General features: G+C 33.2%; 1 protein-coding gene across 4 annotated transcripts in view; it reads left to right on the top strand.

Moving 5' to 3' along the window:
* Positions 1–14080, top strand: part of LOC145974711 (uncharacterized) — a 145586-nt gene that overhangs the window by 43363 nt on the left and 88143 nt on the right. For 2 of the 4 annotated variants that reach the window (XM_083104720.1, XM_083104725.1), the window contains one exon: positions 9523–9646. In XM_083104720.1, coding sequence (XP_082960846.1) covers positions 9523–9646 — 124 coding nt within the window. Of the gene's footprint in view, positions 1–2460; positions 2623–9522; positions 9647–14080 lie in introns of all 4 variants that reach the window. The other 2 variants (XM_083104719.1, XM_083104724.1) reach the window with 2 other exon arrangements.

Genomic DNA, 14080 nt, shown 5'->3' with positions numbered 1-14080 from the left:
GAATCGCGAAAGTGCGTAACGCGGCGCCACAAAAGGAAGAAGAGCGAAACGAGTCGACGTGGAACGAATATGGAGTGCATCGAAACGAGACGAGAGAAAAAACGGAGCAGAAGGAACGAGAGAATGACCGGAATAACACGTGCTGTGAATAAAATTTATTATTTATTTAACATCGTTGATTAAAGCTAAAATTAATTGACGATTAGTTAATTTTATCTTTATTTCAGCACAATTTTCTCTCCCAAATTCCGCCTCTATTATAGGAACGATTATGTAATAATTACATGTGTATATAATATTAATTGTATTAAATCATGTATATAATTATATAAGTAGAGATGTATGTGTGTTAATGACCAATTTGGTAATTTTCAGTGAAAGTTAAATTTCCCCGACATGCTCGATTTCTCGCGAAAATCCCACGTGTCTTCTTGCTTTACGTCGACGTATTGTTACCGTAAAAATCTAGATTTGCGACTTTTCCATCCAATTCCGAAGTCGTACTTTCTTCATGCAAGAGTCACGCATGTATAACTCTTCTATTTCTCATTTATTTAGAAATATTGCAACGATGCGATAAATATCCTCTCGATTGACAAGATCTCGAGCGTTAATTAGGAATGTTTTAAATTAAATATGATTCATTGAAATTATTTTAATTATTATTTTAAAAAATTATTTTAAGAATTCTATAATTTTTCTCTTATATATCTTCAATATTGTTGTTAATTACACTTAACTGTTAATATGAAAACCTTGCACCACGAGCAAAAACTGGCATATAACTTGCCATTGATTATGTTATTTTCATTCGCAGATGTAAATGTTTCCTTCAATGATGTAATATATCGATGATGTAATATATTTGAAATACGCTTCCTCTGTAGAATGCATATTTATTGCATACAATCGGCATCTCCCTTTAATAGAATAACGTCATCTTGTATAAGTAATCAATCTAGCAATATATTACCGAGTATAAAAAAATATTTCTAAAATCCGGAAGATGACGTAAAATGCATCATTATTAATCATTAATGGAAGACTTTTATGACTGCTTGATCTATATTTAAATGTTTTCCCAAAATACATACAAATATTTCTTGTTATATAGATCATTGTTGCGATAATAATAATAGCAATTATTTATAATAATAATAATAATAATAATAACAATAATAATAGCAATTATTTATTATAGTCGATTCTGTGTTCTAATTTTCTGGTTACACTACAGTCTTCATGATATATTAATAAATCCGGAACATGATATATTATTAATTTATTAAAAATTAATCTACAATTTTCGCTCGTTTTCCTGTCTTCTCGTACATGATTTACATGTATTATTATCATAACAATGGTCGCAGATACATGATAACTTGATTGCCTGTTTGTTAAGTTAAACGATATTGATCGCACGATAATGATGGAGAACGTTTTTAACGCTTAATAACGCCTCGTGAATAATTAGCGGCAATATTTCCGGCGAAACGTTAATACATAATCTTTGAAAGGGCCATGTATCTTTGTCACGACGAAAATGCGATCTTCACAAGAAGATACGTCCTAGTCAAATTGTATGCGTCGCGCATTTAAAATTCAAATATCGCAACATTGTCCATTGGATTAACAGACCGGAATCTTTCCTCCTGCGTGCGTAAAATACCGCATGTCCAGGGCTGGTTGCTTACACAAGATGACGTTATTGTATTAAAGATGCCGTCATTGTCTATTCTATCGTTAATATTCTTATACAGGATGTCTCGTAGATACGGGTGGGATTATTAGAAAAATGCAGCAGATGTGCCACGCAATATCGAAGAGAGTATAGTTTCCCAGTTAAAAAACTAAGGAAAAAAAGATCTTTCTTCTTTTCATTGTTAGAGATTGATGGAAAAATATTATTCGCCTGAAGTATTATTCGATATTACCGTTGATCCTGACAAATAAGTTATTTACTTCTTTTCAATTGCAATCATTATTATATAATAATAATTTATTTTAATTATATATATAGTATATTATCATATAAATATAATATATATAATTATATAATTATATAATATTATAATATTATAAATTATATAATATAATTATATAATATTATAAATTATAATATAAATATATAATTATATATAATTATATATTATGTAACATATATATAACATATATATAATTATTATATAACATATATATTTATTTTATATAATTATATATAATTTAAATTTATTCATGATTATCATAATTATAAAAAATAATAAAAAAAGCAAAAAAGCTATAGATTAATTTAATAAATTAATTAATTTGAAAAAAACCTTAAAAACGTTTTGAAATTTATTGATTTATTATGGAAAGATTAAATTCAAAACATCTTTTAATAAATATTATTTATCGGAGCCTGTTTAAAAACTTATCCTATTATTTGTTAATTCACGAACGACGCGTCCCTTGTTGCAGGCCGGGGGGACGGACACGTAACAATCCGGAAGGCTTAATATCTGTTTCCGGGCGCGTGTCTCGCGTGCCGAGACAATCCGAGCGTCGCTCCGTGCAAATTGTCTTTAATCGCCCCACCGACGACGGTGGAGCTGTTCGGAGAGGTGGCTACGAAATACCCAGGTGAGGTATTATTTAGCATCGCCCTGGGCAACGACGGTTGCTTATCGAGCGACACCGTTCGTCCCGGTTCGTATAGTGCATCGCCCGCGAACCAGCTATATATTCCATTTCTCGGTCAAACAGAATTTTGAAAAAAAAAAGTCTCCATGTCGTCTATGACGACATAAAAGAGTTGTCGATGAATAATTCAGGGCGACATAATTGACATTTACAATTCCTCTATTCCGGAGCCGCGATTATCGATTGCCCACACGTCGATATTTTTATTTTGCGGTTGATTCGCGTCTGCAAACTTTCGAGCAGCCTTAATCCCGATAAGAAATAATTATACGAACGAATAATTTTGATTAATTTCAGATCAATTCTTTATCAAGAAAAATTTCTTAATATAAAGATGTATTTGAACAAAATATATATTTTCACACAATATTTTTACACAAATTCTTTTCAATAAATTAATATATAAATTTTTTTTAATAAATTAATTTTAATATATTTTAATATAATAAATTTAAGTATAATAAAATTATTTTAATAGGACCTCGATTTGTGAAACTCAGTCTCTAAGAAATTTAAAGAGACATTTAAAAATAACGGAATTTTCGGTGCATCGTTTTGCTGTTTTAATTTCTGTCTTAATTAATTTCTGAACCTGTCTTTGCATATACGCGTCTCGGAATCTTTAGTAAGGGTTTCTCCGAGTGTTTTCGTACGCATGTGAGTCATCGGACCTCCCTCGAGCACCCGCGGAACAGGATCCGTCGAATCCATCCACAGTTCCGAGTCTTCCCGACCCTCGTTTCCTGGTGTCCGCGGAATTTCTTTGCGGCGGGGGACAGGCTTCTGTTCCATCTAAGGCGGATCTGAACGCTAGAAGGTGAGGATCGATCGAATCGGGGCGTTGCACGGAGAGAACTCTACGTGAAAAGAGATGAGACTCGAGGAAAGACGGTGTGCATCCTTCCCGAGAGACTTCCGCCATTGCCGTGACAGCAAAACGCTTCCTGCAAACATTGCTTGTTTCTTTCATTATATTACACTCTAATTTTATGTACAAAATAATATATAAGCTCTAAAAGTTGTAGGACGACATACTATTACGTTTTATGGATAATTTTAACCAAATGTCGCGTAAAAGAAACTGCGTTATTCTAATTCACTTTTATGGTGTTTTATGGCCTATTTCCAATTGTTAAATCAAAGTAAATATAATTTTTAAAATTGCACATATAATATTTAATTATATTAATATTATAAATAATAATATTATTATTATATTTTATAATTAATACATATAATAATTATAATATTATTATTTAATTATTGCATTATTGTAATGTGAAAAATAATTTTTATTTAGCTTTTTATATAACAGAAAAAAAGATTTTGAATAATAATATTATGTATAATAATTGTATATTATTTATAATAAATTATTTTTAATATTATAATAATATAATAATTATAATATTACGTTATTTAATTATTATATTATTACAATATTAAAATTATTTAATTATTATATTATTACAATATTAAAAATAATTATTAATCTTTTATTTCGCGTTATACAAAACTAAAATTATAGAGAGAATTAAAGAAACACGCGCTTCTTGGAAATAAATTTGTTATATCATATTTCCGTTTCTGTTACTTTCAAACTTATACTGACGCTGTCTCCACGATATCAGTCCGGATATTTCTTAACTCGATCAAAATACCGATACTATTTCCGTGTTGCATCGGGTCTTGCTTATACGCTTCATCGCATATATCCGAAATATCGATTCGACGAGGATCCCTTCCTCTTCTCGTAGCGTGTAATCCTCGAGGCGCTTTCTTCGAGAAGCCCGTCCCTCGTGTTGATCCTCGTGATATCCTCGAGTATCCTCGATCTCTCTGGTAACTCGTCCGTTGCGAGCTTGGCACGAGCTGGTATCGTTAATTCCACGATAAATACTTCTCGAGTCGAGAGCTGACAGAGGCACAGCTGACTGACAAGCGTCGCGGTGACATCACGTTGATAACGCTGATATCTGAGCAGCTGAAAGGGGACTCTGAGGGCTGGTTATCTTTCTCACCTGAATCGATCGATTCGTAACAAAATTATTTCGCGGAATCACACGTGGGCGATAAAAGAGACGGGGGAAATGCTCGCTTCGTTGGATTCCTCGTCGTTTTATCAGAGGCTAAATAAAGCCGTTTACTACTATCGATCGATTACTCCGCTCGCGTGTGCGTTGAAGGATGAACCAATGTATGTAGTCGAGGAGGCATTCTCGTTATCGATGTAGGAACCCGTTTCTTCGACTCGAAAGAGAAAGAAAGAGAGAGGGAGAGAGATTTGTCGGGCGCGAGTCTAGCTCCCTGCAACATCGGTTATGTCGCCGCTGTTGGAGAAACGGGAGAGCTTTGTCTGCTCATTGCATTATTAATCGAGCAATCGATATCTCAGTCTATGTCTCATACACGCGTATATCATTCCATCAACTTTATTTTATTTTGTTTTCTCGGCTCCTTGATTTCACTAATGCACAGGATATTTTGTAATTTGCGGTATAACCGGGAAGATAAATAATTTTATATGAAAGAAGAAATTTTGAAAACGTAGAATGAAGTTTTTTCGTACAAAATTTTGTTTTTGAGAAAATTGAGAAGCGGAAAATTTTGATAGCTATTGTGCTTTTTTCTAAAAATAATCTAACAATCTTATTTTATGTATATTATCGAATTTATCTTGATAGTAGTTATTAAAAAGATGCAACATTTTGTCTTGAAAAAATATGTCAAATCTTTTTACATATTTTTTTCCACATATATAAACAACGCTTTTCTCTTTAATATAATTCCATTATTTTTAATTGTTTTTTTATTGAATGAAATGTTACACTTTCATATTTATAATCGCTATCGCAAGATGACGATAACACAAGATCATTATAAATCACTTTAAAAAAATATATAAAGATGTCAGACTAATTTTAAAGTCAATTTTCTCGGAAATGAAGCTTTACGTGAAAAATTTTTATCATATTTCTAATTGTTTTTTATTTATAAAATTATTATTGTCTCGATTGTTCCATGTTTTATTAGTTACATCTCGATCCTGTATATTATTTCTTTTTTTTTATGAGAATTTATACAATCTTATTATCAAGAAAATTGGGAAAGTTAAATAATTAGTTTCATAATTATTTTAAAAAATATTTCTTTCTTTTATCTCTTCTATAAATTTATGATTTCTGTCATATTTACTTTTTATAATAATTTATGATTTCTGTCATATTTACTTTTTATAATAATTTATAATAATTTATAATAATTAGAGTAATAATAATTTTGCGATAAAGTAGCAAAATTATGTACACATCACGTTCTTATCATTTATTATTAAATCGATATTATTATATTAGGTTATCAATTTAATATAATTTAATCCAGATGCAATATAATAAAATTCTGATATTCTTAAGAAAAATTGAAATTTCTTAAAAGCTAATCATATAATATTGTAAAGTATTAAATATCTCTCCCCTCGAGATTCATTAGCTATCTTGTTACATCACTTTAATCAGTTTTATGGAACGTTTTAAAAGCTTTTATTACATATATAAGCATTTCTCCTTTTTTGAAAGATATGATATTTGATGATTTAATACATATATAAATATATATATGTGCGTGTGTATAAAATCATGAAATATATCTCGCCAAAAAGGAAGTGTAATAATCATGCGTGTGCATTTATCTCAAATAAACAGACACGAAACAATCCAGGAAGTGCGGCGTGTACGACATTCTCGGAGTATGTATACGAGTACGCCTTGTTCTAGTGACAAGAAAGTTGCGAGGAGCGTCCGACATAGATTTTCCGTCCTCGCCGCGTATACTCGCTCTATTGCGGCGCATCGCGGTAAAATCCTTGCAAGGACACCTCGTCCAGCGCGTCCGAGTAAACCCGTTTCTCTCTCTCCCTCTCTCTCTCGCTATTTCCCGTCCGCAATTAACGCGCTTGCAATTTTGCACTCCCTTCGGTGGAATGCAACGCTATTTCCCCCCTTTTCCCCCGAGATTGTGACCGCACCTGCAACGTGGCCTGGCTGACGTGTTTACGCAAAGCCGTCCGGCGACGCACCGCATAATTCAGGACTCGAGCCACGCACGCATCGCGCGGGTGTCCGGCAATTTAAAATCCGCGATTCCACATCGCCATCGTTTTTCCACACGCGCCGGCATGTTTGCGGCTTTCGCAAGAAGATACTAGTCGTCTTATTAAACGTGACGGAAATTTGATTGCAGCAGAAAATTTTCTTTCTCTCATTAATCATTTTATCTGTGCGAGAGACAAAGTTGAAAATTTTATTCTACTGGAAATTAAAATTATATAAAAAATAGGATAAGAAATTGTGTACATATATTCAATCTAGGAGCGAGAATTAAAATTTAAAAAAATTACTAATTACTATTCTGAAGATCAATTACATATAAATAAATGTACAAGCATATTTGTAATTTTTTTTTTGTTTTTAGAGAAAAAAACGAAATTTTTTTTTTAACAAACTATTCTAGTCTTAAATTTTACTTTATCGCAAAGTGCAATTTGTTTCAATTAAGATTGTATTAATTGAACTTCATTGATACTATCTTAAGATATTTGTGCTGTAACATATTTAATTTAATAATTTAATTTTTATATTTTAGATTTTATTTACCTTATTTGTGCTGTTGCTTACAATTATAATAACATCCTTAGTAAAAAGGATAAAATTTTGAAGATTTTAAAATGTTTGGAAAATTTTAAGCATGAATTGATTTTATATGTAATTTAAAGAAAAGTTAAATCTTAATTATTTACAAAAAACTAATCTGTGAATCTTTCGTGTAAATTATTTTGAATATTTTTAAAGTGTATTTCTACGAAAAGATTGAGATATTTATCATTATTTTTTTGTTTATACACAACAATATGTTCTCATAAGGACATATATAAAATTACTTTATCGTAATAATATTTTTGATCCATGTTATGAATCAAATCTGTCATGTTTCACTTTTAAATGCGATGTAGAACAATCTATAAATTTTTTACTATCCTCGAAATATGACACATACAACCTTAATACCGGTTAATCGAATGAAACTAATCGCAGAAGCATGCAACTAATCTCGCCGAAGGTCCTTCGACGGGAGACAGCGAAGGAAACTGTTGCATTGTTGCAACGTGACGGTATCGAAGTAATCAACGGTTGCACAGATTGCATATTTACCTAACGAGAATCTAATTAACGAAACCGAAATGCGCATACACCTGCAATCGTTGCAGGAAAGGATCAATTTACCGCGATCGTCAGGATTGCGTCTCCAGGATGGCGCGAATAGAGGAGGGGAAGGGACGACGAGTGCGACATTTAATTTCTCTCGAGACAATCCGACATGAAATTAATTTTCATTACCGCCTAATGGCGTCGTGTGCACTTGACCGCGATGCAAACGGGCGCGACAAATTAATGTAACGTCTCATTAGCGCCATTTGTAATTGCGACGTAATTCTCGATATTTAACAAGTTTTAATTCCATAATGTGCATGCGCTTTCATCTTAATCCGTATTTCACGTATATATTTACTTTCGCGGGAAATAACACGGCTGTTAATTAGAACGAAACGCATTTGATTTTGCGCTGCAGCGACTAATAGTAGTAAATATATAAATTACAGTTTCTTTTTTGTTACGAAAAGAATATATCTGGATATCGTTATTAATCTTGAAATTGTATTTTCAGACGAGTGCAAAATATTGTGATATTTATTTACACACATATTTTGGTTTTTTTTACATTTTACAAAAAATTTAATTCGATTTCTTTTATTTTATTTATTCTTAATTTTATAATTATATATTTCAATATTATTAATTTTATTATTTCTATTATTTATTATTATTTATTATTATTATTTTATTATTTATTATTATTATTTTTATTATTTATTATTTTTATTACTTTACACTTGATCAAACAATCTCTGTATATTTAATTGTATCTCGTATCTAGCGAGTTTACGCTTTGCCGAACTTAAGTAAGACACGTATAAATACACGTCAATCACGACGAACCGTTTCAATTTACGGCACGAACCATTTTCCGCGTCCAATTACACGAGTTAATGAAAAGGAATTATGACAAAGCGACATTAGGCCGTTCGTGTTTCTATGATCACGGCTCCGCGGTTCCACTAATGGGAATTTCGGGCCAAGGCCCGCGACAGTACACGCAAAAACACACACATACACACACATATACACATATATCGCTCTATTTCGTCAACGTTCCTCCGTGTCGTCGCAGCTGGTAACCGCAAGTTACCCTCGAGCAAAGCTGCTTTACGTAGACGGTACGTATTTGTCGATGACATACTCGTTCACGGTACAAACCGAACGCAAAATACCGCCGATGCGGCAAAATTACATTACACGAGAACGGATGGCGCGTTCCCTCTCTGTATTTCCACAATTTCCCCAAATTTTTATCACCTTTCATGTGGTTTTCCATATTTTTGATATTTGGACGGGGGCTGTATTTTTATGGCGTGTACCGGACATTACAGTTAAGAAAAACAATTTTTCCGACAAATTCAATCGAGACTCCCTTTCAAGCCCACAAAATAAAATTCCAATAAAAGCATCGCGTTTTATTTGCTCCTATTATTTCGTCGAATTTTTCGCAAACGTTTTAATCCGCAGCGTCACTTTGAGACCGCGTTTCATTTCAAACTCTCGCGTATACAATTGAATCATTCATTGAAGAGAATTCTCGAATTTATTCCCGATTTTTTTTTTGCACGTTTAAAATACGGAAGTGTCTCGGGGGAGAATTGAACGAAATCGAAATCTTTCTGCGCAGAGAAGACGATTGTGGTCCATTCGCCATGGAACGATACGAGGAAGAGGCCGAGGACAGCGATAACGAGACAGATCCTGAGCAGCTTCTGAACGAGTGGCTGGGCGAGTTGGACAGTCTGACTGTGGTGAGTTTATGTTTGTCCTCCGCATTGTTTTGTCCTCGTTGGACATTTTACGGTCAAGAACCCACCGTCGTTAACAGCGTGTTGATAGCTAGACGCTTCGTGAAATCATCGTAGATTGTCATATTAGATAGAGATGTCAAGTTTTCAAATACCTGAAGGAAAACTAGGCAACTTTAGTCTCTCGACGAACAGGTTGTATAAAAATAGGAGCCGGATATCATAAAGCGAAAGAATTCCTTCGCGTAGCAGCAATATTAATCAATTTCAAGTAGCCTGTACAGCTTAGCAGTTTCGGAAATAACTGTAACATCGCGCTAGGAATTGTAAATAGCACTTGCATAAGCAGTATCTAAGGACTACTGGAACCTATTGCAAATATTACGACGTAGGTAACTGTTAATTAATCGTGAAAGGCATAGAGAGTGGCAAACCTTGATCAACATTACATTTATGTATAACTATTAGGTTGCGATGATTAATTACCATCTCTATATTGATGCAAAACGAACTAATATACAATCCTAAACATAATTTACAAGTGTCCCCAAGTGTCACATTGAAGAAAATGTGATACGTAGATTAATAGAAATTTGCTGTGCAACGTCTTTGATTGGCGTCTCTATTGCTACGGGAAATTTCGATCTGATTAGTTTGAAAGACGAGGCGATCCAATGAAGAGGCAGCCGCCGACAAACTGCCTCTCTAGAGTACGCGCTTCTCAATTGGTGTCAATTGGCGCGCGGTCTAAATGATTAGACAAGCCTAGTGGTAGCTCACATAAGGAGCCACTGATGCGAGTTCACTTCCTTGAAAAGCGTGCACGTGTCTTCGTACGCCGCCTGTATATCAATGTATCTGAGACTTGAAGTAATCACCATTCCGTGGCGAATATAAGTGGATAATTACTTCACGTACGAGACTCGTATGGATTATTTATCGGTTCATTATTTGTAAATTCAATCATCGTATTGTGGACCAAGTCGGGAAATATTGAGTAATCCTGTTACGTTGAATAAATTTTTTTTACAATTATAATTTTATATAATTATCTAATATATACTTATCCAATTGTCGTGTATATAATATCGTATAATATTTTTTTAATAATTGTATTATTAATAACATTTAAAAAAATAATATTTAAATTAATATTTAGTAAAAATTTAATAAAATTAATAAAAAATATTATTAATAATTAATATTTTAGAAATGCCATCGATTGCACATATGACACTTACAATTAAATATTTGCAACAATGATAATTTTATTGCAATATTTTATACATTAAAAAATTTAATCTTTCTCAACAAATAATTGTGATAATTTTATTTAATCTAAAACTGTCTGAATTAGAAATAGATTTATTATTTATGTATCTTTCTCTTAGGAATTTGCAGAAAAAGCGAAACTGCGAAATTGCTAGCAATTGACATGTCTGAGTAACGCGAACTTTATCCAATGGTAAAGCCTTTAGCCAAAGTAGATCAACGGTCGTTCCTGCCGAGTGCTTTTAACGCTTCCTGCCTAGAGGCTCGTGCGGCGGTCTCTAATTTCATTAAATCGCGAATAATCGCGTCCTGGACAGCTTCTCTGTTACAGCCGTTGGTTGTGTTTGCGACTTTCAACTGCTGCAGGCACGATTACACCGGACAATCCGCGGTACGTTGTTAGGAAAAGTTCGACAACTCCCCCTTTGTCATTAGATTTGAGAGATAAAAGTTCGAGTCTTCTACTTTGTAAAAGTTTCCGACTAGCTTTCTATCGAAACGATAGAAATTTTTGGATTTTTTTTTCTTCATTATTCGCTATAACGAGATTTCCAGGAACTTGGAAGGAATCTTCAGCGCAGCTTTAAGAATTTTAATATTGTCAACTTGTTCGCTGATGGATTTTTTTTTTTTTCGAAGGGATACTGGTTGAGTATTTTCTATTTTACACTTTCCGAAATTTATTCTTTCATTTTAAAGAAACGTTGTAAATGTAAAATTGTTTCCATATGATGATTGTTGATTCATATTTTATTGAATATGAGTGACACTTTTACCCAAATTTTTCTAAATCTTATTTTTCTAAATCTGGATCCAATTTGAATCAACGGATACCTCCCATGATATCCTCCATTCTTAATAAACACAGCTTGAACTTTCATTATTAGTCTGGATTAATGGGATCTTAATGAACACAGCTTGAACTTTCATTATCAGTCTGGAACACAGCTTGAACTTTCATTATCAGTCTAGAACACAGCTTGAACTTTCATTATCAATCTAGATCGATGACACTTTAACTAGCCTAATTTAATGTGACTGAAAGATAGATTAGTTCCTGATGTGTTTGAAGTCTCCAGTTTCTGGACTTCAGCTGTCAATCCACGATCTTGACTCGATTGCGAGCGCGATGCTTGGAGTAAAAGTACTCGTTGAAAGTGAAACTCGCGAGTAACCTTGAACCTTTTCCAAGGCATGGCGAATGGATACTTGAGAATCGAGTCTAGTCAGTAAAAGATGGATGAGTAGACACAAGTGCGCGAGCACATTCGCTCTTGGTCGCGACGAAGGTTCGGCGAATCGATAGCCGGGCAATTGATGTCGTTGCCCCGCCATCATGTTTACCTTGCAAGAGGACGAAGTTAAAATCGCGCTGGTTGGCCGGATGCAGTGGTGAGTAACCGATTAAAAAAATATCACTGAATTATTCTCCGCTAAGTAAGGGAAAGAGATATCTGTCGTGCATTTTAAAAATATTACATTGCTCAAGATTTAACGTTTTCGATTTTTTTACAAGAGAAATATGTATTTTGAAGTGGCAGAAAATTAAAACGATTTGCGGGTCTCACTTGCCTGGTGCTTCACAAGCTTTCCTCGATTGTCAATCGCGATCACGTGATCATGGGCGAACACTCATTCCAGAGATGAGTAATCATTTTTATCGGTGGACGAGATATGAAGTTCTGACGAATCGCTCGCATAAAACTCGCGTATTTTACGAGGATACAAGTAACTGCCAGGGCTTTCTCTCGACACTGTTGCTTTCTTCCTGTCGCTTCTTCCCGCTTTTATTTTCGAGAGCGCTCGTGGAGGCGAGAAAAAGAGAGGAAAAAAGGGAGGAGAGGGAAAAAGGGAGCTTTTGCACTTGCACTTGGTGGTGATGCATCGGAGGTCGGTCAAGGCGCCTAGTGTACAGATCGATAGCCTGGCAACGCGGAACGGATAACGTTGCACTGTGGTCGCTGACCCCTACGTGGCTACGGAACATTCGAGAGAACGTTGAAACAGAACGTTGAAACATCTTGCGAAATATTATTAGTCGGACGCGGGTCTCTCTATCGACTTCGTCTCACGCTTCTCGAAAAGCATTTCTTCGCGAAACACCTCTAACTCTGGAGCGAAATTAATCCGCAAAAATCTCGAACCACCACGTGAAACTTAGTCATACTCTGGTTTTTCTTGCAATGTAAAATAGAGGAGTTAAGCTAATGACTGGGCGTTAATTAAAGAGATTAGTGAATAAGACATATGTAGTTATTTCAGCATTTTTTCGAAAAAAGTTTATAAATTCAATTTTCCGGACAAATGATGAGAATATACGTATTTTGAATTTTAATACTGGAATTAATTATAAGAGGATGTAAAATTTCTACTGATAAAGATTATTCTCATTTTTTTATAAATTCCAATAGACGAAAAGTATTGATATTTAAATATTTATTCGTAAATTTATGATAAACTTCAATCCTTTAACATCAATCTAAAATTCCATAAGATATACAGATTCTTCATAAATGATAAATAACAGGGTCTACTTTCTGAAAAAACATGGAAAAACCTGGATTTCTTTTGTACTTGAAAAATCAGGAAATTCTCATGGAATTTTATTGGGAGTCAGAAAAGTTTTTTTAAATTCTAATTTTGCTCTCACATTTTAAACAATCGAAGCCAAGCAAATTATTAACGTTTAAAATATTATAAATATATATCTTTCTTTACATGTTCAATTTTTTACGAAATATTAAATATGTAATATATATTCTTTATTGTAACTTTTAGTGATAAATGAAATATTATGCAAGCGAAAAATGTTGATTTTACTTCAATTTTTTTCAGTACATTTACAAATGTAATATTTAAAACTTAAGAAGCTCTGTGTTGTTCCTCTTTTTATGAATAAAAAATTTTAGGAAACGCGTGAAAATAAATTTATTTATTTAAACAAATTTATTTTAAAAAGTTGCACCAAAAAATCTTTAAAATATTCTCTTTAATCTCTTTCTAAAATTAAAAAAAAAATTTGGAAGATCTGGAAATTTTTTTGCGAAATTTGGGTAGACACCCTAAATAATAACCTCCCTCCCCCCCTACTCTATAGAAAATAAACTATGCACTTCAATATTTTTAATACAATATTATACTGTTAAATAAAATTTTATACTGTTT

This window comes from Camponotus vicinus, unplaced genomic scaffold, assembly GCF_025532165.1.
Source record: "Camponotus vicinus isolate PSW18456_S1 unplaced genomic scaffold, iyCamVici1.0 SCAF_7, whole genome shotgun sequence".
NCBI lineage: Eukaryota > Metazoa > Arthropoda > Insecta > Hymenoptera > Formicidae > Camponotus > Camponotus vicinus.
This window is presented reverse-complemented; position numbering and strand designations above follow the sequence as displayed.